The sequence below is a fragment of the Lotus japonicus genome, chromosome 3 (genome assembly GCF_012489685.1).
Source record: "Lotus japonicus ecotype B-129 chromosome 3, LjGifu_v1.2".
In the NCBI taxonomy this organism is placed as follows: Eukaryota; Viridiplantae; Streptophyta; class Magnoliopsida; order Fabales; family Fabaceae; genus Lotus; species Lotus japonicus.
This window is the reverse complement of record NC_080043.1, coordinates 79,505,076-79,532,317: the sequence shown is the minus strand read 5'-3', so window position 1 is coordinate 79,532,317 and position 27,242 is coordinate 79,505,076. Positions and strand designations below refer to the sequence as shown.

The window sequence follows — 27,242 nt, the reverse complement described above, 5'->3', positions numbered from 1 at the left end:
AAAGTAAATGTTTGAAGCTCAATTAGGACAACTGACTGTTGATCGTTGTTAAATAATATAAAGTTATTATTGTTTGGGGTTCTGTGTTAAGTACTAGTCTCACTAGCTAAACATTGGTTGAGATAACTAAAGCCTAATTGTTTTATCTTCAAAATAAGGAAAACAACAAAAGAAGTTAAACAGACAAGTAAGAAAAACATAGTTAGGAATCGATTTCACATAATTCACAACTTGTTCCCAAACGCAAACACGTATATAATGTGAAATTATTCATTTAAGATGTCATTGGAGCTATTCATTAACAAATTACTTAGGTCAAATGAATCTATTGATCTAGACTTCTAGAGTAAATATTTTATCCTCTAGTTAACTTAACCAATGCATTAATGAACACTTTCACCCGATACATACACAAAACTATGTTCCTAGCCTAATAATTTCATATCTTAGGGATTAGCATCTCCGATTGTCTCTTGCAAGATCCCTTTGGCTCCAAACTATCATATCCCAGTGGTGAGCATTTTCAACTATCACTCAAAAAACCTCTTCTTCGCAAGTGAGCATTCCATATGATGACTGATGCAATGAGCAGTTTCCTTCTTGAACCAAACATACACAAATTTCTCAATTGATATGCAAGCCAAATGTTTCACTTATAAATAATTAATTGAATACATAAATATATGATTATCTAAACTTGAGTTGATTATACATTTTAGGCCATTTCCACAGTGTCACCTGCACTCAGTGCATTAGCTATGGTTTTTGGCCATCTTCATTGAAAAAAAACCCCTTATATATAGCCCTAATTTTCCCTGCAATTAGCGCGTAAATTCTCCATATCAATTTGGTTGTTACAAGCTCAACAGAATCAAGGGGCAATATCGTCAATAGAAACATAACGGAATGAAATTTTCAAACGCACATTTCGAAAGTTTGTTACTCAACTGCTTCTTCTTCTTCGTCGATTCTCTCTCGCTCTCTGAGTTGTGGTGGTGGTGGCAATGGAGAATCTGATACAATTGGTGAACAAAATCCAAAGAGCATGCACCGCGCTCGGCGATCACGGCGAGGAGAGTGCCTTGCCCACTCTCTGGGATGCCCTTCCCTCCATCGCCGTCGTCGGAGGACAGGTCCGTCCAATCGATTCCCTTTTACCATCTCATTTATCATCATTATCATTGTTAATTACAACTAATCAATGCAGTTAAACCTGATTTTTGTTTAATTTTTCCATTTCTCGTAAATTTGGAGTTCGTTGATTTAGATTTGTGCGTTACTTTTGATTTTCCAGAGTTCAGGGAAATCTTCAGTGTTGGAGAGCATTGTTGGGAAGGATTTTTTGCCTCGTGGATCTGGAATTGTTACGCGGAGGCCTCTTGTTTTGCAGCTTCATAAGATTGATGATTCCAGAGAGTATGCTGAATTCATGCACCTTCCAAGGAAGAGATTTACTGATTTTGGTATTCTCCTAAACCTACATTCAGTACTGCTATTCACTTTTCACACCCTTATGGTTGTTTTACTTGCATTTAATTATTGATTACACTAAGCATCAGTGCGGTAGACTGGTAGCAACTAGCACTAGCAAGTACATTTAGTATCTCTTTGCTGGAGTTTTCCCCTAATAAATGTTAAAGTGTTCTATGTTGTCAATCCTAAATCTCAGCGCGTAGTGGCCGGGAAAATGAATTTGTCTATATTTTGTATAATTAATCCCATCTATATATATATATGAAGAAAGGAAGGATCCCAACAAAGAATCGATCTTTCTTTTAGTTGTTGAATCTCTCTTTGATTGATCAATGTGTCATATTTCGAATCCTCATTCCTAATGGAATCGAAATGCTAAATCAATAATAAATTGTACTTGAAATTCATAACATATTCATACTTTCATAGCAGTAAACTAGGAATATAAGTCATACTTCTTGAGAGAGCAAGGGCGAAGGGCGAAGAGAGCAGGGGAAGTGAGAAGGGAAATGGGATGGGATGGGACTACAGGATCCCACAGGTGCTTGCCCAGATTGACAACATAGGAAGTGTTACCTAGTTTTTTTAAGGATTTTAATTTATATGCAGTGACTGTGTAGTAAAGAGTTTTAGACATACATTCAATCAAATCTCTCCATTTTTCATTTTAAATATTTTAAAATTCAAATTTAATTATGACATGGCAAATTGATGAATTCTAATTGAATGACTGGGTAAGTCTTTGTCAGTCCATGGTAACTAAACTCGTTTTTATAAAAGAAATTAAAATATTGATGATGTGGTTTCACTGGTAGTTACTAGTTTTGCTTGTTATGTAGCTGCTGTAAGACAAGAGATAGCTGATGAGACTGATAGAGAAACAGGTCGCTCCAAGGGTATTTCATCAGTTCCCATCCATCTCAGTATCTACTCTCCTAATGGTGAGATATATATAAATATAGCAATCTAATTTTATCTTATTGGTAATTAAAATTGTGAGACTAGGAACTTAAAACATGCATAATTTGATTTTGTTTTTTAAGTTTGAATATATCAGTTGATTATATGTTACTATAACAATCATATTGACTATTGCTGGAACAGTTTTACCAATCACCACTTGCTTGCAAAATACATAGTATTACAATGACAATTATGTTCTACTCTAGCACATCAATGACATCATGAATGCCCATCAGTCTAATCTTTGTTCTTTTTTGGTCCAAAGTATTGAACACTTTGGTTTTTAAATATTAATGAGTCCTAGTACCAATTTTTTTAAACTAGTATCGAACAACAAGTATTATCTTATAACTGCACCATCTACATGAGTTATTTTTTAAAAAGGCTCTAATCTAAGTATAACTTATTTGTGCTTGTTACTTTTTAAATTGAATGTTCTTGTTTAAGTATCCATTTCATCCATTGAATTTGTTGACTTGGCAGTTGTCAATCTGACACTGGTTGATCTTCCGGGACTTACAAAAGTTGCTGTTGGTGAGGTTTTATTCTAAGATTGGCTTTTTGCTCAGTTAAGTTAAATTTACAAGCACTATTGCATATAGCTATGGAAATTTATGGTATAATGTTGTCTGTTATTGCAGAGGGTCAACCAGATAGCATTGTGCAAGACATTGAAAATATGGTTCGGGCCTTTATCGAAAAGGTGATTATTCTTATATACAATGAAATAATCAAGAAAGATGGTGATGCATATGGGAACATTTATTTGTTGTGAGGTGATGAAAATTTAATGAAATGCTTAATGCTTAATGCATATGCTTAATGATTGCCCTGATGATATCCCTCTCTTTCAAATTGCCAATGAGATCAAGGCGCGAAAAGCTTCTCTGCGCCGTTGAGGGTGAGATTTGGGGTGGTGGCGAGTTATGGGCTGTATAGGTTTTTTCCTAGTCCTTTGAGAGTTTTTTGGGTATTGCAAACGACTTTTGGTTTTTGTAGTTGTTGCAATTGCGGCTTCTAGTTTTTGAGGCTATTGTTCTTATTTGCCGCTGTTTTGGGTTGGTTTTTTTTTGTTCTTTTTGGTGGGCAGCCTTGGTCGTGTGGGTTTTTGATACCGTGTTGAGGTTGTTTTGGTGTATATCTTATCAGTTTCCTCATTATTATTATATATATTTTCTCCTTTTGAAAAAAAAAAAAAGTTCAATTGAATAATGCTCAGGAGACTTAATATTCAATTTTAGACATTCATCCTGAATCCTGATCCAGTTACACTAATAATGTAATGCCTTGCTCTCACTCTAATAATAGTTATACCTTTTTTTTATCTTTGTTCGAGAATCCCCATGGACGTAATTATGAGTCAACTCTCAGTTTAAGGCCCGTGATAATGTAAAACCTTTCCTATTGTAGTGACAAATTTGAACTTCTAACATTGCAATTATATAAAGTTCATCTGGAGTCGCAGTTCACTCCTATTGTGACTTACGAAGGTTGACTTCTAATGATAGTTAAATGTTTTACTATTACTGCCATCACTATCGCTAATCTAATAATAGCCAATTGTTTTGCATTATTTATTTTGCAGCCGAATTGCATCATTTTGGCAATATCTCCTGCTAATCAAGACCTTGCTACTTCAGATGCAATTAAGATTTCCCGTGAAGTAGATCCCAAAGGTAAGATGGTGAACATGATTTTTTCTTAAAAAGTACTGGCAAGAGGAAATAGTGTCATTTGAAGTTAGATGTATTAAGTAATATCATAATTAGCTAAAGCTGAAACAATAGATGTTAAAAATGAAAAACATAGAAGGGTTCATAACATCGTTTGCAAAGCAATTTAAGTTGTATAGATTGATTATTGTATATTGTATTAGGCTTCTTATACCAATAAATTATCATATTTGTATTGAATATCAAATACAATTTTCTTTATATTATCATATTTGTAGTGAATATCAAATACAATTTTCTTTATATATAATTGTTGGTGTTGGAATAGGTAAATTTTAGTTGATTTAATACCGAAATGTTTCACTGAGATTCTATGCAGTTATTGTCAAAAGAGAAATACTATTAACACACTGTCTACGCATTCTTTGTCATAGAGTGAAATCATGTAGGTTCCATCAAATAACGAGAGGTTCCCAGCCTCCCACCAAATATGGGATGGAAATCACATGAGTTTCATCTAATAAGAATGTGTTGATCCACCAGATTATTAAATGTATTGAATTGATTTTCTGAGGGAGGAAGTAAATTGTATTGGGCTAGTTCACATCTTTAGAGAAAAAGTATTGTTGCGGACTACCTTGCAAAGAAGGCATGTAATAGAGAAAAGGAAATATGGACACTGTTAGATAGGCACTAAGAGTGGTGCCTCTTGTAAAGCTTTCTTCTGCAAGTTCTTGCTGATATATTTATGAATGAATGTTTCAGTGCTTCAAAAAAAAAAGTGTTGATATGAGTATAGTAGAGACAGTGTATATTATTGACTATATACAGTGATTTGTATAGATACAATGCAAAAGAGAAAAAGGAAAGTATCGCCCTGATTTTGGAGATATATTCCTAATATCCTAAGATAACAAATCTTCCTAAAATACGAATATAAACAATTATCTGTCAAATAAATTAGCAACTTAATCAACTCAAATATTCACACAATCTGGACTACTATGTGGCTGAAAATCACTTGTTTATAAAATTATTTTAATTTTTAGGGGAAAGGACATTTGGAGTTTTGACAAAGATTGATCTTATGGACAAAGGTACTGATGCAGTTGAAGTAAGCATTCTCTTCCTCCTTTAAATTCAGAAATGGTAGGCTACCGTGCAATGTTTGCCTCAGGCAAAACTCTTTCCTATTTGGTGTCCTTTGACCATGCTTTTGGCATCAAAAGAGTTATTTTTGTACTTTCAGGAATTTAGTATAAAATATAAACTCAGATTACAATATAGAAGTAGGAGTGCAATTATGGTAAACAAATTTCATATAGTTGTCATTTGATGATTAAAACGCATGGTAAACAATTTGGAGTTTTGACACTTGGGGATATCTACTCACTGAAATGGAGGACCAGGATAATATATCTCGAACTTATTTAGTGACCTTGTTATGGTTTGGCTTATATTTTGCCTTTACATGTCTCAACAGTTGTTTGAAACTTTAGAATAACACAGACAATCCTTTTCTCGGAGTTAAGATTTCCCTATTTGGTTTATTTTCTTTCGTTTATAAGCTTAAATTTCTGGAACTGAACTTTTCAAGTTCATGGAGTGGCTTCCTCTTATGTTTCCTCCCTCCTATTCCTTTTTTCAGATCCTTGAAGGTAGATCATATAAGTTAAATTACCCTTGGATTGGTGTTGTTAATCGCTCCCAAGCTGACATCAACAAAAGTGTTGATATGATTGCGGCTCGACGTAGAGAGAATGAGTATTTTGCAAACACCCCAGAATATAGACATCTTGCTAGCAGGATGGGCTCTGTGCATCTAGGAAAGGTGATGTCTAAGGTATGTGAAATCTTCTATTGACACATTCATTCGGGATGTACATGTTACTTTTTTGCAAAATTGGTCAATTCATTATGGTCCTTTTTTATGTCTTGTTTTCAGCATTTAGAAACTGTTATCAAGTCTCGGATCCCAGGGCTTCAATCACTCATTAACAAGACTATTATTGAGTTGGAGACAGAATTGACCCGTATTGGGAAACCTATTGCCGCTGATACTGGAGTAAACCACCTCCTCCGATCTCTCCCCCTTTCTCCCATTTGCTTTTACAAATGCATGAATTATTGATGTTCTTTCTCCATTTATAGGGGAAGTTGTACATGGTAATGGAAATCTGTCGAACTTTTGATCAGATATTTAAAGATCATCTTGATGGCATGTATGTTCCTCTTTCCCCTTTTGATGAATTAACACGTCATTTTTCATATCAAAAAGATCCGATTTGACCTTGGAAATGATTGAATTTCTACAGACGATCTGGTGGTGAGAAAATTTACCAAGTATTTGATAATCAATTTCCAGCAGCTCTAAAAAGGCTGCAGTTTGACAAGCATCTATCAATGGACACTGTACGCAAACTAATAACTGAAGCAGATGGGTATCAACCTCATCTCATTGCTCCTGAGCAAGGATATCGCCGACTTATTGAATCTTGCATAGTATCAATGAGAGGCCCTGCTGAAGCAGCAGTTGATGCTGTATGTATTTTACTAAAATATAAATAAATACTTTGCTATGAGTTACAACTTGTAACATGTTCGTTTAAGAAATTACTTGTGCTAAAATTGTAGCTGACTTCTTCCTCTATTTTTTTGACCTGATTAACTGAAAAATCATATTGACTCTGGCACTATTTAGGCTTAAGAAACATTCGCAAATCTTTACTTGTCAAAGTTGACATCATTTAAGGCAAAAGGTTGAAGTCAATCATTGAGGTGAAATTATTTTCTAATGTTGTGTTATTCATTAAACTCCTTACTTTTATAATGTTTCAGGTTCATGGAATTCTGAAGGATATGATTCACAAGTCTATGAGTGAGACAATGGCAAGTAGCAAATTGCTTATTTTATGTTAAGTCTATATAGTTCTCTACATGTCTAAGTCTGGAGATAATTTGTATAACTTTAGCTGAATATTCAACTTGGTATATATTTTTTCCAGTGCCTTAATAATTTCAGTTTTATGTTTGATTGTAGGAATTAAAGCAGTACCCTACCTTGAAAGTCGAGCTCGGAAGTGCAGCTGTTGATTCACTGGAAAGGATGAGAGAAGAAAGTAAGAAAGCAACTCTGCAATTAGTAGACATGGAATGTGGTTATTTGACAGTTGAATTCTTTCGCAAACTTCCTCAAGACGCAGAGAAGGGCGGAAATCCAACCCACTCACTTTTTGACAGATATAATGATGCTTATCTTCGTCGAATTGGTAAGAAACTAAAATTTAAAATAAATATTTTATGCCTATGCTCCTAATAATTGAAATAATAAAGGACTTTGAGTCCATTAGCTACATATTAGAACATATGATATTGAAATTAGAGCTATTGTTTTTCACCCTTTACTGAGATTATTCCTTGTATACAACAGCTACCACTGTCTTGTCATATGTGAACATGGTATGTGGGAGTCTAAGGCATACCATTCCCAAGTCTGTAGTTTATTGTCAAGTGCGGGAAGCAAAGCGCAGTTTACTGGATCATTTCTTCACAGAGTTGGGGAAAAAAGAGGTGAGCTTTGTTATTTTCCTTGAAGAATATAGGCATGTCTGGTGAGAATAGGGTGAGCTTAATTTTGCATGATCTACAAATTGTTTTGCAGGGTAAACAACTAGCTGCATTGCTGAATGAGGATCCAGCAATCATGCAGCAAAGGACCTCACTTTCTAAGAGGTTAGAGCTGTATAGAAGTGCCCAATCAGAAATTGAGGCTGTTGCATGGGACAAGTAAAAAAGGTGCTTAGCTAGTTCTTAGAATTTGAATTTTGTTTTTACAGGAGCCATTTTTTATTCTTGATATCTGATTCTTTATTCATTGTGGCAGAATATTGTAGTTATATTTTTTCTGGCACGGGTCAGTGAAGTTATTTTCACCGAATAAGGCTATGCTCCTACGTTTGTTTTTTTTCTTCTGGTGTAATTCATTTTCGTATTCACTTATTTACTACATTGTTAAAATCTGTGCTCATTCTTTTTGTGGAAGGAAGAAAATGGATGATAATAGTTAAGAGTTGGATGAACTAAAGTGATGAACAAACTCTGCTTTTTGTGGAGCTCTTATGAATAAATTAACTATATAGTGATAATTCTGAGTTAACTTCTACTGAGGTAGACACATATTCAACAACAAAAATTGTAGTTGTTGGATTCGGTTATTTCTACCAACTATTCAGCAAAAATTAGCAGTGTATAAATTCTGCTAGTCTTAATATTGGGAACAAATTTATTGTTGGGTTGTATAGTAATGACACCATCTGGCACAGCAAAATGTATTTCTCTTGCATGGCATACATGTTTTCCGTGGCTCTACCATATGAGCTACACACTCTTGATGATTAACCAACTCAAACTTACTCTCAGTATTGGTTAGAAAAATGATGTCTTCAGATGAGCTGTGAATATATCAAAACTGAATTTATTAATATAGCTTCCATGGCATACATGTTCTCCGTGGTTAAGAAATGGTTTTCTCACCTAATTTCTGTATAAAGTTTTTTATATGATAATTTTTGTAAAAACTTTATATATATATTATTGAGTGTGTGTGTGTGTGAAAATTATATATTATTGAGTTCAACTTTTTATATTCAGTAAAATATTAAAAATATGAGTATATGTAATTAAACCTATGGTCATGTTCTAATGAAGGAGTTTCATATGAGTTACCAAACATAATACACAGAACATTAATAATGTTTTGTTCTTGTGTTCTATTTCATCATGTTCGGTTTGGTAATCAAACACTATCGGAAACGGGTTGGACTCCACTCCATAACCTTAACAACCAACAACCCTCTGTATTCTACCTTACGACGGTCAATCTCCACACAAATCCTTGCAAACCTTCATCTTTTTGTTTTAGAATATGATCAAATCAAACTTGTTCCTTTAAATTATATCCGTTGATTTTCATTATACACCCCATAGACTTCCCTATCCTCCAAAGGAAATGTTTGTCATAGTACTCAATAGGAAGCCTAAGGATACATACCCAAACTGCAGCTTGTCCCAGCTCCCCTTCAGCATGAATGAACTCCAGCTTCTATTGTTGAACAACCAGACAATGCCCTAGAACCCAAGGGCCTCCATCAAAGACATGAACATAATCCTCCACGCTAGAAAATCTTATAAGAAAGCATATGTGGTCTAAATCAATAGTCTCCATCTATCAAGTGGGTTGCCCCAACTTTACCAACCGATCTTTCAAAAAGTTTAGACCCAGACATTAAACAAGGAACTTCATGATGATTTGTCACCTCCGAGGGTTGCAAGCTTCCTTCACCCCTTTCTTGGTAACCTTGAGCATCAGGAACAAAGGGGTCTTCTCCTCCTCACCCAAAGTCATACTCTCTTCCTAACTTTGAGAATTCACATTCAAACTCAGAACCAAAACAATCACAAAGAACCTCCTCTTCTATAATATCTAAACCATTGATCCGAGCACATATATTCTTATATGATATGGTTTCCTCCCTAGTCCAACGCTAGTCAACATTTCCACACCAATCAATCACCCCTTTAGAAACCTCAACCTATTCGGCCTTGTATGCACTGCGATGGAAAATGTCTCTCTATCCACCCAAGTAGAACCGCTACAGCCCCTCGCACCCCCCTAGGGTCGGCCTTCTTAGCCATACTTGAGCCCTAGCATTGTGATTGATTATAAAAAGTTGTGTAACTAAGTTAATACTAGATTATTTCAATCTTTATTTAGAATTCAACTTATATTTTTTATCCATTATTAACTAAAAATTGTAATTATTACCTAATTTTTCTCCTCTAATCTTAATATTCAACTAATATTTAATTATTTATTTACATATGAATTAAAATTCCTCTTTTATTATTTAAATGAACATTTTTTAAAATAATTAACTGTTAGAGTACACTAAATGATCTAAATATGATATTCAATAACAAAATAAAAATAAGAAAAAAATATAATATTATCAATGTAATTAGATGAATTGTATTGAAAGGATTATTTATTTGAATTTGACTCTTATTAAAATATACTGTTAAGTTATATATTAAATTTAAATATTCATTGATTTAGAAATATTATATTTAATTTTTTGATCTATATTTTTAAATCAACATTAAAAATTAAATTTCACATTAATACTTTGTTGAAATTTTACGTCTTAAGTTTTTTTTAAAAATTGCGCGGCTGAGCCTACTATATAGTTTAATAATAAAAATTGATATTCTGTGATTTACAGGATTGATTGATATTCTGTGATTTACAGGATTGCTGCTGTGTTTTGTAAATAAATGAAAAGTGGAGGTGCGGGGAATCGAACCCCGTGCCTCTCGCATGCGAAGCGAGCGCTCTACCATATGAGCTACACCCCCTTGTTGTCAATTTTGCTCAATTATTTTACTTGTTTGTTAATTCAGATAAAAAATAATAATGTAGTTCCAGGGAATGTAACCCCAATACAGCACGCACACATTAACCTTTGTTTTCTCATGGCTTTTCTTGTGAGACATCAAGATTAGAAAGCATATAACTAAGCAAATGTGTTGATTTTCATCTTAGTCATTGTTTGCGTTCAGTTTCTTTAGATCCTCACCTTTGTGGAATAAATTTCTTTATATATTTTCTGGGGTACTGCATTGATCAACTTGGTTTTATTTTCCTGATGGAATGGTCTTCAATATCTGCTGCAAGCCTGCAAAGGGTATTGGGCATTTTCATTTTAATTTTTCTTGATATATTGATAATGAAAATGGGTCATCTGTCATTCTGATTTGTGTGTGCTTCAATTTCTTTCCTTTAACTTATCATGACAGAATTAAATGTGTAAAAAACAGCTCCTCAGTTTTAACGATATCCCACCCTCTTTCCTTTTTCTGTTATACAAGCATGTTGCTCTATAGGGAATAAATCAAATTATCAATGTCATCAATTATTTTCTTTATTGTGTTATTGTTCAAAGGAAAAAGCTAATTGTTATGAAGGGAGTTGTGACGAAATGCAAGAATGAACTGATTTTGTGATATTCTTCTATTTATTGATTTTCCAACTTTACATTGTCTTTTTTTTTTCCTTTGCAGATGGATTCTTGACTTCCATAATCTCTCCTTTCGTAATATATAGGACCGTTCTTGTTCATATTGGATTGAAATAGATGTAGACACCAATACCTAATTTCTGGTAAAAGTTCCATAAAGCAAGAACCAATCGAGATAGATGCAAAATTCTTTCCACTGCCTTTCACTTAGAAAGGAAAGTCCATTTTTCAGCATGCACTAATTCCTGAGTTTTGTCAGTCGAATATCCTTCTTGTGTGACCTTCCACGGGGTGGCAAGCTTTAGACAATAGGGACGAGGTCCCCTTACTATAGAGATGTAAGCAGTGGCTCGATGACGACGGTTCACAAAGTTCTCCTTCAGCCAATTGTCCACCCAGTCAAGTGCAAAAAACACAGTTGAATCAATGCACGCTACTGGTGTGCTAACTGCCCTTCGCACTCGGTAAGTGTCTCTCTGTATCCAAGCTTACTGCTAGCCTGTCACCTAGAGCCAACGCTTCCACCATGACTGCTCGTAAAAACAGTGTTCAATTTTGTGTAGTGGATTAACCTTTTTTTCCCTTAGATTTTTTAATCCACAAAACCTTTTAGATTTCAAGCACACAATCATACAAAAGGTGCAAAGAGCTTTACTATTACCTTCAAAGCAAGGCCATGTGATCTTTAGTGCAATGTGTATAACATTCCCTGATTTATGACATACATTCTATAGTTTTTTTTTAAGTTATGTTTCATTGCTTTTGATAGTGCAACGAACACAGACAGCATGGCACTTAGAGAGCACAACAACGGGGAAGCAATGAATTTATATCAGCATTAGCAGCAGGGATGAAAGGAAAACTTATAGTGGAAGTGATATCTCGTGTATCCCAATCCACAACAGCCCTTGTATCTGCTGCACAGCAAACTGGGGGCAAGCGTTGTGTATTATCCTGAGACAGTCCTTAATGGGTCAAAACAAATAATTAGGAATTCAGGCTACTTCCCTGAAGACCCCTCCAAGCTACTTCCCTTCTACGAAAACATTGATTTCTTTCTTGTTGATGGCAAAAAAATTGCTTGGTGATAAAGAAGGGCCAGGAAGCTATTTAAGGGAAAGCATGAGGAATTGGCAATCGGCGGTAAGATCTCTAAAACATGCTTTAGGGAAAGGCATAGAAGTTACTAGGACTAGCAAGAATAATGACATTAATAAGAGACTTAGGGTTAGAGATCACAGCAAGAAAAGGAAAAGGAGCTCATGGGTTGCCAAATTTGATGAGTGGTGAGGAACATATATTCAGGGTACCTCAGGTTGACCGGTTCTAATGTCAGGAATGGAAGAAAAAAAAAAAACTTGTGCTTTTGGTGCCATGTGTACTTAACAAGGTTATAAATTGCATTCAACAACTGTAATTGCGGCCACAACATCAAACTTATTCCGGTACCCGCAACCCCATCACAACAGTAATTCCAGTCATATTAGCTGCGTTTGTCCATAATTTGCCACAATTTCAATGATCAGGCAACTGCAACCGGAACCACAATTTAAAATCATGCATAAGATATGCAATAGCACTTTAACTGATGCTAAATGAAGTGGTTGGGTGGGTTAACCGTTCTGCAACTCATTAACCAATGTTCACTCCAGTAAGTATGAATCTGGAACTATGTACCTGCCTTCTACATACTTGAAATGAAAATATACTGAACGCTATTGTGTACCTAAACCAACAATTAGTGATTTTCATTGATATGTTCCTTCACATTATTCCAGTTGGAACAATTCAATAACAAGTCAACCAAATATTAAGAATGTATATACAATTGAACCGAATTAATTATCAAAATTCAAAACCATCGACTATGGTGTAGCAAGAAAGAATAATAATGATTAGAAAGTCTCGGTCTCGTAATTCATTATATCAAAAACTGTCTAACTCCATGAAGAACCAAAATTTTCACCTTGAAGGTGCCTCCGAAACCCCAAAACAGACAGCAGTAACCTGCAGACTGAGCAAGATGAGTAGATGATTAGCATGAAAGCTGCTCCACAAGTTATTTAAACGTAAGCTAGTGGGCTTAATGTGGGTAAAATAACTAAAACTTTTACAGGTGAGTTAATACCTTAAATTGAAGAAAAGTCTCCAATCCTCTAATATTAAATGGAAACATCTGCAACATTTCATGAATTTGAAATCAGTCAAATATGGTTAGCCTCTTCAAAAGAAATGATTGATTCATAGGTTTCTCAAACTACAAATATAGAAAGGTATAGAAGAGGAAACGCTACCAGAAACCTCTCAGAAGACAGTGCAGCAAAAAAACTAAGATGCGAAGGCAGGGTGATTTGTGATTGAATCCACGAATGACTGATATACCACGTTCCTTTCATGAGAAATTATGTCGACTGGTTCTTCTTTGCACACAATAACTCAGCTATATTTCATTAGTAACAATGAAGAACTGTGAGTTAAGCAGTAGCTGTACAATGTTTACTTGAAGAGAAATTGATGGACTTGGGAGCATCACTTCCTCTAACTACACGGTTATATATGACCTTAAACGACTGAGAGCCATGAGGCCGTGTAAGCAAACTTATTGGCATTCTGAGAGTCTGCTTTCGGTTTCTCTTTCCTCGAATCAAAATGCTGAATGTTTTCTCACCATCCATGTTTGTTTCACTGCTGCTACTGCTGCCATTCGAGCCAATGTTTAGATTTGGCTTGTTCTCAGCATTTTCTGTCCCAGGAAAATTTGGATTACCATTTTCTTTTATACTTTCCGAACCAGCTCTCACCACTTCATCTTCACTTGCCTCGGATGTTAAAGCTTTTATCTCTTTATTGGAATCCCCTATGTTATCAATATCCTCAGGCAGAACTGAAGCTGAACGGGGACTTTCAACTGCATGATACTGCACTTGTGGCTCTGAAATGATATCAGGGATTGGTTCAACAATAGGTACCGGATGAGAAAATTCCATAGGATGACAACCAGGCCAAACTGCACTGGGACCAAACTTAGATATGGCGGGGTTCAAATTACATTGCCATGTAAAATGATTGGCATGAAAGGCATTACTGACCGGAAAGTTGTTGGTTGGTATTGACTGAGGTTGGGTAAAAGGAGGATACATGAAAGGCAATGGTTGAATCATATTTGGTGTTGTGGGAGGTGATGGATATGCGTGGTGTGGAGAGGAACACATTGGGGTACCTGCAGGTAGCAAAGTAGCAGGTCCCGGCATGTTTAGTGCCCAGGGGCCAATAGCAGGAACAGGACCAGGACCAGAAAGATGAGTTATATTCATGGCAATTGGAGCAGCACGTGCAATGGCAGGTGACGGGTTGAATGGAGCAGCAGATGCAGACAATTTCTTATAGGCGATGACCCCGGCATGACTCGGACTTGATGATGAATCATCACCACCTGGTGAATTGGACTTTGTATCATCACTAGGTTCAAAACTGCCAGATGAATTAGTTGCATTAGGTTCTTGTTTGTAAGACTCCAAATGATTCTGTACAGCATCAATCACTATGCTATTATCATCTGTTCCTTGAGCATCAACATCCACAGATTCAAGGACCTCAGCACTCCCAGAATTTTCTTGTACAACTTCAATCAACTGACTTTCCGCTTTCTTTTCAGGAGCAACCACAATATCATCTTGTGTATCATCTACAGAATCTGATAAAGGATCATCACACTTCTCTTGAGACATATCATTTACCTCCTTCGGGGTTGGATTAATACTTTTATGAGCTTCAACATCTTCCTCTTTATGTTTTCCAACATCATGTTCACGGCATTCAGGAATCTCACTTTGAGGATTATAGACCTGGAACTTGGAGATTGTCCCCGGAGGAGCCAATGCTACTTCCTTGTACGAAGGAGATTTTCCAAGACTAACTACTGAAGTCTTAATTGGATGGTCATCATTAGAATCAAGTTCTGAATGAGAACTTAGTTGCTTGTCACCAATTTCTAATGTCTCATCTGAAGCAGTCTTGGGAGCTGAGGGCATAGACTTAACCCTGTATGTAACAGCTTTGACTACTTTCCTTCCAAATTTAGAGCCTTGGGTGATGTTGAAAGCATGATTATCTGCAGAGCCCCCATGGTACATTGACCGCTTCTTCAAGAAATAATACCTACTATTCTGATTATCACTCCTTCCCAAAGGGTATTCTGCACTAGTTTCAACATTCTTCTGATAATTATGAACTTTTCCAAGCCGTTTCTGCTTCAGTCGCCGACCATATGAGCCAGCTGATCTTGGTCTTTGAACAGGTTGCCATCCATCATCTCCATCAGCAGGAGCTTCAGACAGTATTTGACCAGACATTTGTGGCTTTTCATCAGATATCTTTTCACAAATATGCTCTTCTGAGTCAGGTGCAGAGTTGTTCTCAGGCTCAGAATCTGCACTACCTCCTGGGTCAGGTATAGGTACATCTTCATCTGAAACCTCTTTTTGAATTTCTTTTGAAGACTCATCAGAACTTGCTGAGTCAATGTTCTGGTAGGTTGAAGCCTTAACCTGAAAAACAATTATAATTATAATATATAGAGTTGTATTACATAAGATGTGGATGTATGCAAGAGGTAGCACAAGTAGCCAGTTCTCACAATCATTTAACAGTTTCATTGTAAGAAAGTATTGCCTCCACTAGGTTTACTGGATTAATCTTGAAGTTCATTCCAGGTTTATAGGATCATCATCTTCTAACAATATAAAAGAATATGAAAATGGAGAAGATAGTTTAAATTGGTGCTAATAAATCTTTTAGGTTCCACTAGGGTGCCAAAACATTAAAATACCCTTCTCGAACACTTGCCCCAATATCAGAAAATGTAGACAATTGTTTTTATTTTAAATCTTTGTTGCCTATATCTCAAAGCCTAAAACTGATGAATATAACATATTAAGACTAGTAAATCTGCAGCACACCTTTGTTACCTGGCTTCTTCTCTTGGCTGCTGCATCCCTCCCTTTGGAATCGTGATTAGGATTAATGTAGTCAAGAAGATCTGACACACTGATAAATTTCATGAAAATATAAGAAGCATTACGAAAGGCATCTGAAATTATTAATCAATGCTGACAAGTCAATAGGATAACATAGGACTCTTTGAACCACAGACACATAACATAGGAGTTGTATCTGTTGATGCTGGCACATATAAGCCACATTCTTAAAATTCACACAACATGCTTTCAAATGTTAAATATTCCACAATTGCATGCAATGGACATGAAAAAGCTCTTCATTAGTCAACAAAATTGAGCTGTTCCCACGACCCATAAGAACACCAACAACAAGAGAATTGTATCGCCAACAATCACTGATAAGAGACTTGCAACAAATTTAACAACCACAACCATTCATTTGAAATCATGATAAGAGACTTCCAACACAGCTACAAAGAATTGTTCCATCAAAAACAACAAAGACAAAAGATATTATAGGAGTCATCCCAGATGCCGCAATCAGTCAATAAAGTATCAGGTGAAAATCGCCAAGGTTAAGTTTACTATACCTTAGATGACCCTTGCTAGCTATTGATGCATCAGGTTTTCGAGTACCATTACGAGCAGCTTCTTGTTGTTCAAAAGCCTTGGACTCAAAATACTCAAGCCAAGCTGCAGCATCCTGTCAAATTTATCATGAAACCATAGATTAAGCAAAATATTTATAATTCTTAGCAAGTTTTTTAAGAAAAAGAGAAATTAGACTTTTAACAACACAGAGCACCATTGTAGGTATTCATAACAATGAAGCAAACAATTACAGCGCTGTTCTATGACATTATTGACGACTTCCATCTAACATAGTATTATATTTTTTATTGCCTTATCCTCTAAATGGGTGTTCGCAATAAAAACAACGTACTTAATTGTGACAATATACCTGTGTACGCAAGTCGTCAGGGCCAAGTTTTGTTCGGAGAATTTGCAAAGTTGTTTGCTCATGCTGCACACTCAATGGGTATGCTTCCATCAATGAGAGTGCTATTGCTATTGCATGATAACTTGCAGCTGTCTGTAGAAAATCAATGTCCAAGAAAGATGCAAATGTTATAACACAGACGAAAAGTTTGATTAGAATTAGATAATAAACTAGCTTATATGTCTTATTATTTCTTTGACTTCTTTAAGTTGAGATTTTTGTCAATTCAAATCATTATAATAAGTACAGCAAATCATCTGCATCTAATATTAAAGCACAATCAACAATTTCAACCCACCAAGCTGACAAATTTTCCAATTTTTCCACCACCTATCTCCTCTATTTATTATGCTAAAGGTGTAGCACACTAATTTATACGAAGCTCGCTGTTGACAATTTATTTTATGAAACATTAAAAAGTGAATTTAAGTAAAACATCGTACAGGACAGATCATTCAAAATAAACAAATTTCACACTTCGGGAAAATCAGGAAATGAAACAAGAAAGAAAACCTGAATATGATCTGCACCAAGTAATCTTTGGTTGCACTTTAATGCTTTGTGAAGATATCTGAGAGCAACATGTACATTTCCTAAACCCTCCTCCATCATAGCAACATTAATGTATGTTGCAGCAGTATTTGGATGAGATGGACCACAAGTCAGATGCAACAGATATAAAGCACGCTTCACATACCTGATTGCAGAGCCAAGTAGTAAAACAATAAATCAGAAGAAAAAATGAAAATAACTTATTGATATTACAAAAGGATTTAGCACCCATCTTTACACTATGATGATTAATATAAATATTGTTCTGTTAAGGAGGAAAACTAACCAAGAAGAACCAGTCAGATAGTATACAAGTAAGGATATCATGTCCTCTTTCTTTGTAAACCTCAATTCTCTCTTCATTAGTTATTCTTTTTCAAAATGAATAAATTAAGAAACTACATACTGAGTCTAAAATAAAATAAAAAACTTAAACATTAAAAACCACATAACTTAATACACTACTTTTTACATAGTAAAACATACTTCAGAGCCAGCTCTGTGTGTTGAAGTCTGTAATAGAAAACTGCAAGATCCCCATAGCTCTTCATGGTATCAGGATGATCCAGACCTAACTCTCTCTCATTGATATCCAAAGCTTTTTGTTGATAAATTGTCGCCTATGATCCAAGTAAACCACTTAATGAGTTGAGAACAAATATGGGAAGTCGACTAAAAGAAAAATATTAGATTACATATTTTGGCATAGGCAGAGATAAGCTATAGTCTAAAGATGTAATATATATCCAATATAACAATAACAACCAAGCTTTCTTCCATCAAGTGTAGTAAGCTAGATGGACAGAACAATGCATTGACCATTGAGAGAAAACGAAGCTTTTTAAACTTTTATTGGAACTTCACTCCTCTCCTACTTCTTTGAACTGGATTATTTTTCATTTGATGAAATGTTAATTGTTTAAATGGAAATTTGTTCATTGATGAATATAATAAAGTGCATCTTTGGATTCAGATGAAATAATGTCCACCAACAACAAAATATAAAAGAGATAAACAAGACCTGATTGAAGTCTCCAGTATGATATAAAACTACAGCAAGGAGGCTGTATGCTCCCGCTGTCATCCGATGGTAGGGACCACAAACTGCTACCAGCTTTGCAAGAGCCTGTCACCATAAAATATAGCATAAGTCAAACAGGGATTTGAAAATGAAAAATACTGAGTATTGAAAATAATCAGCAGTTTGAAGCTTTCCAAACAAAGGGTTCAGGATACAGATACCTTTGTCCCATAGGTAACAGCATCTTCAAGCTTTCCCTTATCTAAAGCTGTCTTGGATGACTCTAGGAGCTGCCTTCCATCTGCAGATGAGCATGCTGCTTGCTGCAAAGGACCAGCATGAGCAATATATTAGTTTGGGCATATTCAACAAATTTCGAAACATGACATGAGAAAAACTATATGTAATTTGTCATGTTTTTTACCTTGTGAACTGGGACCAAGCTGACAATGTCAGATTTTTGGAAGGGAAATGGAGAATCCATATCAAAATCCCTTGGAGCAAGCTCAATTCCCACCTAACACAAAAAATAATGACAAGAGACAAAAAGTCAATTATCAGCAACTCAGTTACAATGATAATCATAAGCCCAATCTACAGACTGATGTATGTCTGTCACATGTGTCTCTATATGAACACATGCAAATATATAGGAAGAGCAAATGTGAATATTTTCTAATTAAAAGGACTTGCAACAAATATTAGATGTTTACCAAAGAAAGCCATATGAGAGTTATTGAAGTTGAAGGAAATAAAGAAAGAAAGCACGTTTACATAATTCATGAAAAGATCCCACAGAACAATACTTTTAAGACGAATTCAAGCATCTAAGCATGTAAACCTGTCTTTTTTAACCACCAAAAAGATTACTTCAACTTCCCACAGAAGGTTAAACACTAACAAATATATGATAATATGTACAGCAACAATATTCAATTGGAAAATCCAGTTCACTTCAACATGTCTCTATCTATGTTAGCAGTCACAGGCGTGAACAGAACTTATAATAAATAAGTACTTGGCTGGCTCAATGAATCACAAAATTTTGCACAGCATATAACAAGAAAATGCCAATTAGGAAAACATACAACTGTTTTTCTCAAATAACAACATAAATATGAAGTAAGATAAAGAAACAACAGAGATTGTGGATTCTACTAATTACTTCCAGACTACGGTACCTTGTGACACAAGCCTCGTAAAATTGCAAATTTCCTCACATCTTTGTAATTTAACCTGCTAAGATCCCAGTCAAACCGTTTCTTCAAAAACAATACTAGCCATCTCCATACAATGGGGTGAAGTTCGCATGATTTATCTGATTCTCTATTTTCAGGAACACCAAGTAGCAAATTCAATGCACCAGCTATTGATGTAGCCATTTTCTCCTTGTCAACAACGGCAGAAATCACTGCCCTAAGGATGTGCTTGAAAGCTCGAACTATCATCTCATGAATACAAAGTGACTGCACATGTGAAAGCTTTTCCGAAAGCTTGACCTATGAAGAAAAGCAAAAGGCAAATAACATACAACAGGAAAAGATACGCGGTAGATAATACAAGATGAAAGGCAGTAATTATAATGCAAATAGAAAGAGAAAGCCATCAAATTTAGTAATAAAAGCCGACTGGCCACATTTTTTGTCTGTAAAAAGTAATATCATGAGAGCTACCAATGCTATTATAAAGATATGTCAAATATGAATCTGCACAGTAGAAGATTGGGAAAAGGAAAATTCGAAACTACAAAGAGGACAGAAAAATGGTTTCCCTGGACATATGTACGATTACAGATTTACAGTTATATAAAATGAACAAAGTTTAGAGCACTGACAACATGTCCAAGAGATTGCATGCGTAGACCACGAGTATGCATAAAATCAGTTAGGGTGCGGCCATCAACTGGAGAGAGTTCCAATGAGCCAAAATCTGCTACCTGTATTGCAAAATAAATACAAAAATAGAATTCACCAGTCTTATTTAATAGAAAGCTTGGTAGAATCCAACCAAATAAAAATTCTATAGTTACCAGTTTAGGGATAGCAACATCCAGGTAATATTTCCGAGATAAGTTGATCAAATCTTGAATAGACTGTTAATAACAAAAGATAGTTTGTTTCAGGCACTGAATGAAATAGTTTAGTTCGGCTGCTATAAAACTTGAAAGAATGTTACACCTAGAAGACTTGCCTTGCAGTGAAGTCCAGCTCCTGATTCTTTCAATCGGGTAAAAGCTGCTGCAGATAATATCCCTTTTAGCAAAAGTTCATTATCAGCTGCAGTGGTATCAGGCTGGGATTCAATTGAGGGCAATGGAGCATTTTCAACCTCCTGATTAGGCTTTGAATATTCAGATGCAAGCATAGTATTGCTTGAATCAGATTTCTTTTTATTATTCTTGAGGGCCTTGAGCGGTTTCCCAAGACCCTCGACCTTCATTTCATTCTTAGCTTTCTCCAAAGATGGTTTCTTGTCTTTGTCTGCACTGTTTTGGTCTTGCAAATGTTGTATCCAGCAAGCTCCAAGCTCCCATCTTACGAAATAGTCCAAACCCAGTTCCTCTTCCTCAAGCTTAGAAAGGCTTTCTTTAATCAGTTTCTCCACAAAAGCATTGGAACCACTAAGCTCTTCAAACATTTGTGTCTGAGTCATCTGCTTATTGTTCTCTGGTTGGGTTGTGCTGTGAAGAAGTAATCTTAAACTGCAAGGAAAAATAAAATAATTATAGGCCTTATCATCATGATCTAAATCGTAGGAGACTGAAACAATCACTAAGTTAAAAAGAAATATCTAGAAATCAATTCAAATCTAACAAAATAATAAATAAAAAAACGTATTCTCCTACTAGAAGAGGCCGGCTACATGAGTCAAACGACTTCATAATGTAAATCTAACAATTAACAAGGAAAAAGAAAAGCACAAAATCTAGAAGAAAAAAACAAGTCATCCAAACCATGATGGAGTTGTACAGCACACTCTAACAATAAAAAACAACAAATCTCTATAGTAAGGCAAGCTCGAAAATCCACCGAAAGAAACAAAGAAGCTCAAAACAAAACTTCCTGCAATACAAAGGTAAACTTTTTCACAGATAAAGGGTTTGAAAACACCACACTAGATTTAAGGGTTTACCCTCTTTTAGTTAACAAACAACACCTAAACTTTGGCTAGATTTCACTCAAATTCATTATTCTCGTTGGTGTCGTGGCTCAAGCAAGAAAACAGTAACTACACTGAAAACATTATTCTCATAAATGCTGTAGCTCAAGCTAATAAAAATGCAACTACTAATATATAAGAGAGATCAAGTGGGAGAATGAGCATGCCCGGTTGTATGAAATTTATAAGCTGGTGAAAGTCATAACATGGAAGGGTTACGGTACCTGTTAATGTTTAGTGCGTTGGCACCACCCTCTGGCTGATCAAACAATTCATCATTTTGATCAGATGGAGAATTGTTATTTTCAGAGCCTCCATCTTCAACTTTCACAACAACCACATAACCACAATATCTTACATTGACAACACCTAAAGTGGTAATATCCTGCGCAATCAATGTGAAATATTTATCATTTATATGTAAGGAAAAGAAGTAACCCCAAAGCACCAATTTAACCATTTTTTATCCACATAAAAATATCATACATGAGCTGCTGTATTTTCATCAGCTGTGATTCCTTTCAGTAGATTTCGTTCTAATAAATCCTTTTGATTTACTCCAGTAGCTTCAACTCCATCAATCTTGGTATCAATCTTACAGCTCGCCACAGAACCATCTTTCAAGATTCTGATACTCAAGTCACCTACTTTCTCAGTGTAAATAATTCCATTTTCTGCAGCCGAGCAGCTAAAATTGTGCTCTTCCATAACATGTTTAACAGCTCTAATTGCTCTGAAAATGGCAACATCAACAAACAGGCTGTGCAGTAGAAATGCTTTTCTATCACGAATTTGCCTTTCTTCTGCTGTCTTGCAAGACATAGATGCAATATATGAAAATTTATTGGCCCAAGGAATCAAATCAAATTTCCCGTCTCTTCCAAGACCACCACCATTTCCACCCCAAGTTTCATCCTCCACAGGGAGAGAAGGAAAAACTGATTGTGAATGAGCTGCAATAGGAGGAACAAGCCATGTGTTGGCTCTGAAGCCATAGGGGAGATTCCCAAACTGATGACAAAAAAAAGGGGGCACAGAACACGGATAAGTACATCCTTGATCACAGTGAGCAAGACTTGCATGAATCAATAAAAGTCATTAACAGGTTATTATGGCCAATTTTGCATTATGAATAAAAAATGTAAACAAACCAAAATTTGTTCATTACCTTGTTGCGTTCTAGAAATGCCTTCAAGAGATCATCGTACGCCTGAAATTTTGAAATAAAATCTGTCAACATAATAACTTATAACTGGCTTAAATCAAATTCAAACTTAACATATAATACCATCAATAGTAAAGTTAGAACTACGTCAAACTAAATGATACACATCTATTACTTGCTTGATCTCCCCTTTATATTGCATATCAATAACTTAAAATACACTAACTTGTACTACCATATTACACCGTTTATCAGGGAAACAAGATATATTTAGCTATGAAATTATTTATTATTTAACATAATAATAAGTAGTTAGTGTGACTTAAATAGCTCCTGCAAAAGGAACGAGCAAGATTGATTCAATCACAGTATACATTAAACCTCTTTCCTCCATCTAAACAAAATTCAAAGAACGTCCCATCTCTGGACAGAAATTATTCAAACATTGCATATATTAATAGTGTAGATATACAATTAGGTCCACAAATGATAACGTCTCACATAGATAGGCCTAAGTAGTTCTTACAAAGTGCAATACAATCCTCACACCTAAACTAAGAGCATGCTTGCATAGGCATTTGGAAAACGTAAATGCCCATTTTCCTGAAGCATTAAAATTAGTCCATTTGTAAAACGTGCATAGGAAAGTGTGTCAACTTTAAAACAAACATGCTCTAAGTAGTCCTTACCATGTTTAATACAACCCTGACGCCTAAACTAACTTTTTTCGCGTAAAATTAGGCCTAAACCCAGGTTCTAAAATGCTACCAAAGTTTATCCTAAATCAGTTACTGGCCCAGCAAATGCCCATTCTTTCATGACCATTAAATTACACACATTACTATACTTGTTTTGAACTGATAAATGGAAGGAAGAAGGCACTGACATGGTCAAAAGCTCTGCTAAGCTGTCTCAACAAATCAACAAGATTGTGACACAGAATCCGCTGCTTCCCAATGCTATAAAACCCCTTTCTGCAAGCTTCAACATGCACCACTTTCCCATTACACAGCTTCACCTGTCCACAACAATCCAAAATTCAATCACAAAAAACAAACAACACGCACGCGATTCAATGTTCACCACACTCAAAATCCTTACATCGAGCGAAAACAGATGATCAGCCTCTGCTATCTCCTCCACGTGGCGCCTCGCAGCTTTCTTCACATCTGCATCGATTCATTTACTCTCATTCACATTCACCAAAAACGAAGGAAATGGAAACAAACCACAGAGAAAAAGAGTGAGAAAGAGAAAGGTAGTTGTTACATTGGATCGGTGCAGTGAGATTCGAAAGCGAGAAAAACTCGTAGAAACTGTCCAGCTTAGGGCAAGAGTGGCTTATCTCGCCGTCTCCGTCTGCTGCGGCTGCCGCCGCCGCCGCGGTGGCATCTTTCGGTGACGGATTGGCCGGCGGAGGTTTGGACTTCGGCGCGGTGGTGGCGGCATTCTTCGGCGTCGACGACGGACCGAAGGTGGTGGTGCAGGCGACGATGTCGAGGAGTCTTCGGACGTGAGCCACCGCTCGTTCTTCATCGTAATCCTCTGCGTTCACGAGATAAACGACGTCGTATTGTTATTGAAAAATAATTGTTTTTTTTTTACCAATACTTAAAAAAATATAGAATTTAAAATATTTTAAAAATATTAAATAAATATAAATGTTTTTTTTTAAGTAATAATAATACCTTCCACTAGAGTGAGGAAGCAGGGCTTCAGTGCGGAAACATCCACCGAATCCTTCAAACGAGGCCCTCTAACCTGAATATTAGTAAGAAAAAAAGGAATGGTTATGAAAATATGAAATAAATAAAAAATATTTAAAGCTCCAAATTTCATATAGCAATAGTCAATTATTGATATTAATATTATTAATGATTAAAATTAATGGTCAACAATTTACCTCATGTGATAGGGAGAAATTAGTGATATGACATGTCTCTGTATTAACTGTTAAAAGTCGACGAACATCTATTGTTCTATCAGTTGATATGCCCTGCTTTAGAAAAATAAAAAATAAAAAATAAAAAAAAGTTAGATCACTTAAACTTGTAATTTGCACCAAGGATGGTGAATGTAAACAAATAATGCAATAAAGTCTTGAAAGCTATGTAACTTAAAAATCATAGAAAAAACAAATTGTTCAAAGTATAGATTCATACACCAAAGCTCCGTAAGTGACTATTTGAAGCTGGATTTGTTGTTTTCTTTAAAATCAGTCATTTAAATTTTGTCTATATATTATTTTGTCAAAACATTATTTAAGAGCCATACACTTGTATTTTGTAGTTGTGTACAATTGACATTAACATGTGCACGTCTCTGTATGAGGTACAAAAGATAATCCAAAGCTATAAACAAAGGTTTAGAAATAATTTTAGAAGCCCCTTTGTTTGTTAAGCCTAACTATAGTGTGGACAAGTGATGACAGGTTGAATCAACAACAAAAGCTAATAGTGCTAAAAAAATCAATTTTCAAATGGGAAAGTGATTAAGTGAGCTAATTAATTAATGGTTGACACTAATATTTAATTTTATAGCAACTAAGAGGTATAAAGTTCAGACAATCTAGAAAAAGATGCTCATGAGAAACATCCACAAGTTCTTGTCAATAAAAACCAGTCAATGCACACAAAAATTAACAAGCTACGAAATGTTTAGTTAAATTAAGACATCTTTTGAATACCCATTAAAAAATATGAATAGAGAAAAATGAGGCGTCTTATGTTGAAATAGTTATTATTTCAATAAAAAGTATTTTAAGATGCGTTATTTTTCCGTTTTCATACTTTCTAATCGTTATCCAAACACGCACTTAAACCTTATCTTGCACTCTTGCACTTAAACCTTATCTTTTCAATTTTTACCCAATTGGACTAAAACAAACCTTGAGAACAACTTGAGTTTCATCGACAAGGTTCACAGTGACATCTATCACAACTGGAAGAACTGCAAAAATTACAACAAAGAAACAATTAAGTTACACCAACAAGTTCCAGAAGTGCTTATCCTCTGTTTTAACCAAATGGTATATTAAAAAACTGTTCAGATTCAGAATTTGTTACCCTTTTCTTCCTTCTTCTTCTTCTCACCCTTAGCCTTTCCGCGAGTGTTTCTTGGTGCCATTTTCAACTCCTTTGAAATTGAGGAAAAAAAACTAGAAATTGAAGCTTTCTGTCACTAAGCATTCACAGAAGAACACAAGTTAGAGTATAAAAACAATATATGCAGCAGCAACTATTCATAATCTGCAGAGAAATGCCAAAGGGTGTCTATTGAATATTGCAGAATAGCAAAAGAATTACCAAAGCAAAAAGCTGAAGCCTTTATATAAAGGACTTCGATTATTGAAGAGGTGTATTTAATGCGTTTATGAAGTAATTGACTAAGCCACTGAAACAGATAAGTGTAAAGTACAGACTGAAAATGAGTGTTTATGCAGAGAAATAATGGGGATTAAACTGCATGAACATCACAGAGGTTTTTGAGTTGAAGCTTTCATCCACTAGAAGGAGGAAAAGTTGATAGAGGAAGAAAAATGGCAGAGGGAAGCAGAGAGATATAGGTGGGGAGGGTGGTATGATAAGGAAGGAAGGGCTGAGATTCAATCGTCAGAGTGATAAAATGGCGTTTTATGGCAGCTTGCTCATAGAGGTTAATTATCAATTTGCAGTGCATGTATATATATAATTTTATATTGTCTTTTATAAAGATTTTTCAAAATTTAATTCAGTTTTTTTATTCTTGTTGAGTTGAGTAATCAATTAGGTTTGACATGGTGGCTCAGCACTTTATCACTTAAAAATGTGATTGAGGTTCGGATACCGAGTTTTGTAAAATAGAAAAAACTCATTAGTCAATCTCCTATACCGCGTAATTGTGAGTTAATGAATTAGACCATGTTTGAAAGAGCTTATTTGAACTTATCTGATAGCATAAGCGCGTATGTCAGTGTTTGGGAGAGCTTATACAAACCACTTATGGTTTATCATAAGCTGTTTTGAGCTTATAGCTTATGAAAAAAAAATTATGCTTATAAATAGTTTATTTTCAATGTATTTTATTAAAATTATTTATAAAAAAATGTTTAATTAAGCTATTTTCTCATAAGGGACTTTAATCTCACCTACTGAAGAAAGGGACCACAGCAGAGACAGGGTCCACAGTCTACGAGGGTTTTTATTAGCCTAAAAAAAAATTTA

General features: G+C 35.3%; 2 protein-coding genes and 1 non-coding gene across 7 annotated transcripts; 1 reads left to right on the top strand and 2 right to left on the bottom strand.

Moving 5' to 3' along the window:
• The first annotated feature begins 758 nt into the window (after positions 1 to 758).
• On the top strand, positions 759 to 8,395 carry LOC130746258 (dynamin-related protein 5A-like). The gene is made up of 16 exons (XM_057598828.1): positions 759 to 1,133; positions 1,295 to 1,463; positions 2,313 to 2,414; positions 2,920 to 2,970; positions 3,078 to 3,139; positions 4,022 to 4,112; positions 5,159 to 5,223; positions 5,758 to 5,952; positions 6,055 to 6,174; positions 6,261 to 6,331; positions 6,425 to 6,650; positions 6,948 to 6,998; positions 7,150 to 7,378; positions 7,540 to 7,679; positions 7,771 to 7,904; positions 7,993 to 8,395. Exons 1-15 carry the CDS (start codon positions 1,005 to 1,007, stop codon positions 7,897 to 7,899), a joined length of 1,830 nt encoding a protein of 609 aa, XP_057454811.1. The 5' UTR covers positions 759 to 1,004; the 3' UTR covers positions 7,900 to 7,904; positions 7,993 to 8,395.
• A 2,055-nt stretch (positions 8,396 to 10,450) lies between these two features.
• Positions 10,451 to 10,523, bottom strand: TRNAA-CGC (transfer RNA alanine (anticodon CGC)). The gene has a single exon. It is a non-coding gene; the product is annotated as a tRNA-Ala (tRNA).
• A 2,380-nt stretch (positions 10,524 to 12,903) lies between these two features.
• On the bottom strand, positions 12,904 to 26,682 carry LOC130746257 (protein REDUCED CHLOROPLAST COVERAGE 1). Of its 5 annotated transcripts, none has more exons than XM_057598822.1 (26): positions 26,346 to 26,682; positions 26,106 to 26,220; positions 25,928 to 25,989; positions 24,944 to 25,039; positions 24,729 to 24,801; positions 24,310 to 24,585; positions 24,142 to 24,209; positions 23,927 to 24,058; positions 23,044 to 23,085; positions 22,362 to 22,886; positions 22,100 to 22,260; positions 20,907 to 21,417; positions 20,746 to 20,808; positions 20,551 to 20,652; positions 19,898 to 20,215; positions 19,141 to 19,233; positions 18,938 to 19,039; positions 18,717 to 18,821; positions 18,182 to 18,315; positions 17,657 to 17,840; positions 17,105 to 17,236; positions 16,734 to 16,846; positions 16,144 to 16,231; positions 13,480 to 15,732; positions 13,314 to 13,361; positions 12,904 to 13,199 (listed from the first exon to the last, which is right to left on the bottom strand). In XM_057598822.1, the coding sequence occupies exons 2-24, from the start codon at positions 26,164 to 26,166 to the stop codon at positions 13,660 to 13,662; spliced, it is 5,514 nt and encodes a 1,837-aa protein (XP_057454805.1). In that variant the 5' UTR covers positions 26,167 to 26,220; positions 26,346 to 26,682; the 3' UTR covers positions 12,904 to 13,199; positions 13,314 to 13,361; positions 13,480 to 13,659. The 5 variants fall into 5 exon arrangements, with proteins under 5 accessions (XP_057454805.1, XP_057454808.1, XP_057454810.1 ...); XM_057598825.1 differs by having other exon boundaries at positions 13,487 to 15,732; XM_057598827.1 differs by having other exon boundaries at positions 16,153 to 16,231.
• Between the last annotated feature and the right edge of the window lie 560 nt (positions 26,683 to 27,242).

Bases quoted from the DNA above. Each gene is read 5' to 3' on its own strand.
- LOC130746257 (XM_057598822.1), bottom strand. From the start codon at position 26,166: ATGGCACCAAGAAACACTCGCGGAAAGGCTAAGGGTGAGAAGAAGAAG. The intron at 23,086-23,926 runs GTCAGTGCCTTC...TCAAAATTTCAG, and splicing joins TTAGCAGAGCTTTTGACCAT to GCGTACGATGATCTCTTGAA. The intron at 18,316-18,716 runs GTCTTGTTTATC...CTTGGATCATAG, and splicing joins ATACTGGAGACTTCAATCAG to GCGACAATTTATCAACAAAA.
- LOC130746258 (XM_057598828.1), top strand. From the start codon at position 1,005: ATGGAGAATCTGATACAATTGGTGAACAAAATCCAAAGAGCATGCACC. The intron at 2,971-3,077 runs GTGAGGTTTTAT...CTGTTATTGCAG, and splicing joins ACTTACAAAAGTTGCTGTTG to AGGGTCAACCAGATAGCATT. The intron at 5,953-6,054 runs GTATGTGAAATC...TCTTGTTTTCAG, and splicing joins TAGGAAAGGTGATGTCTAAG to CATTTAGAAACTGTTATCAA.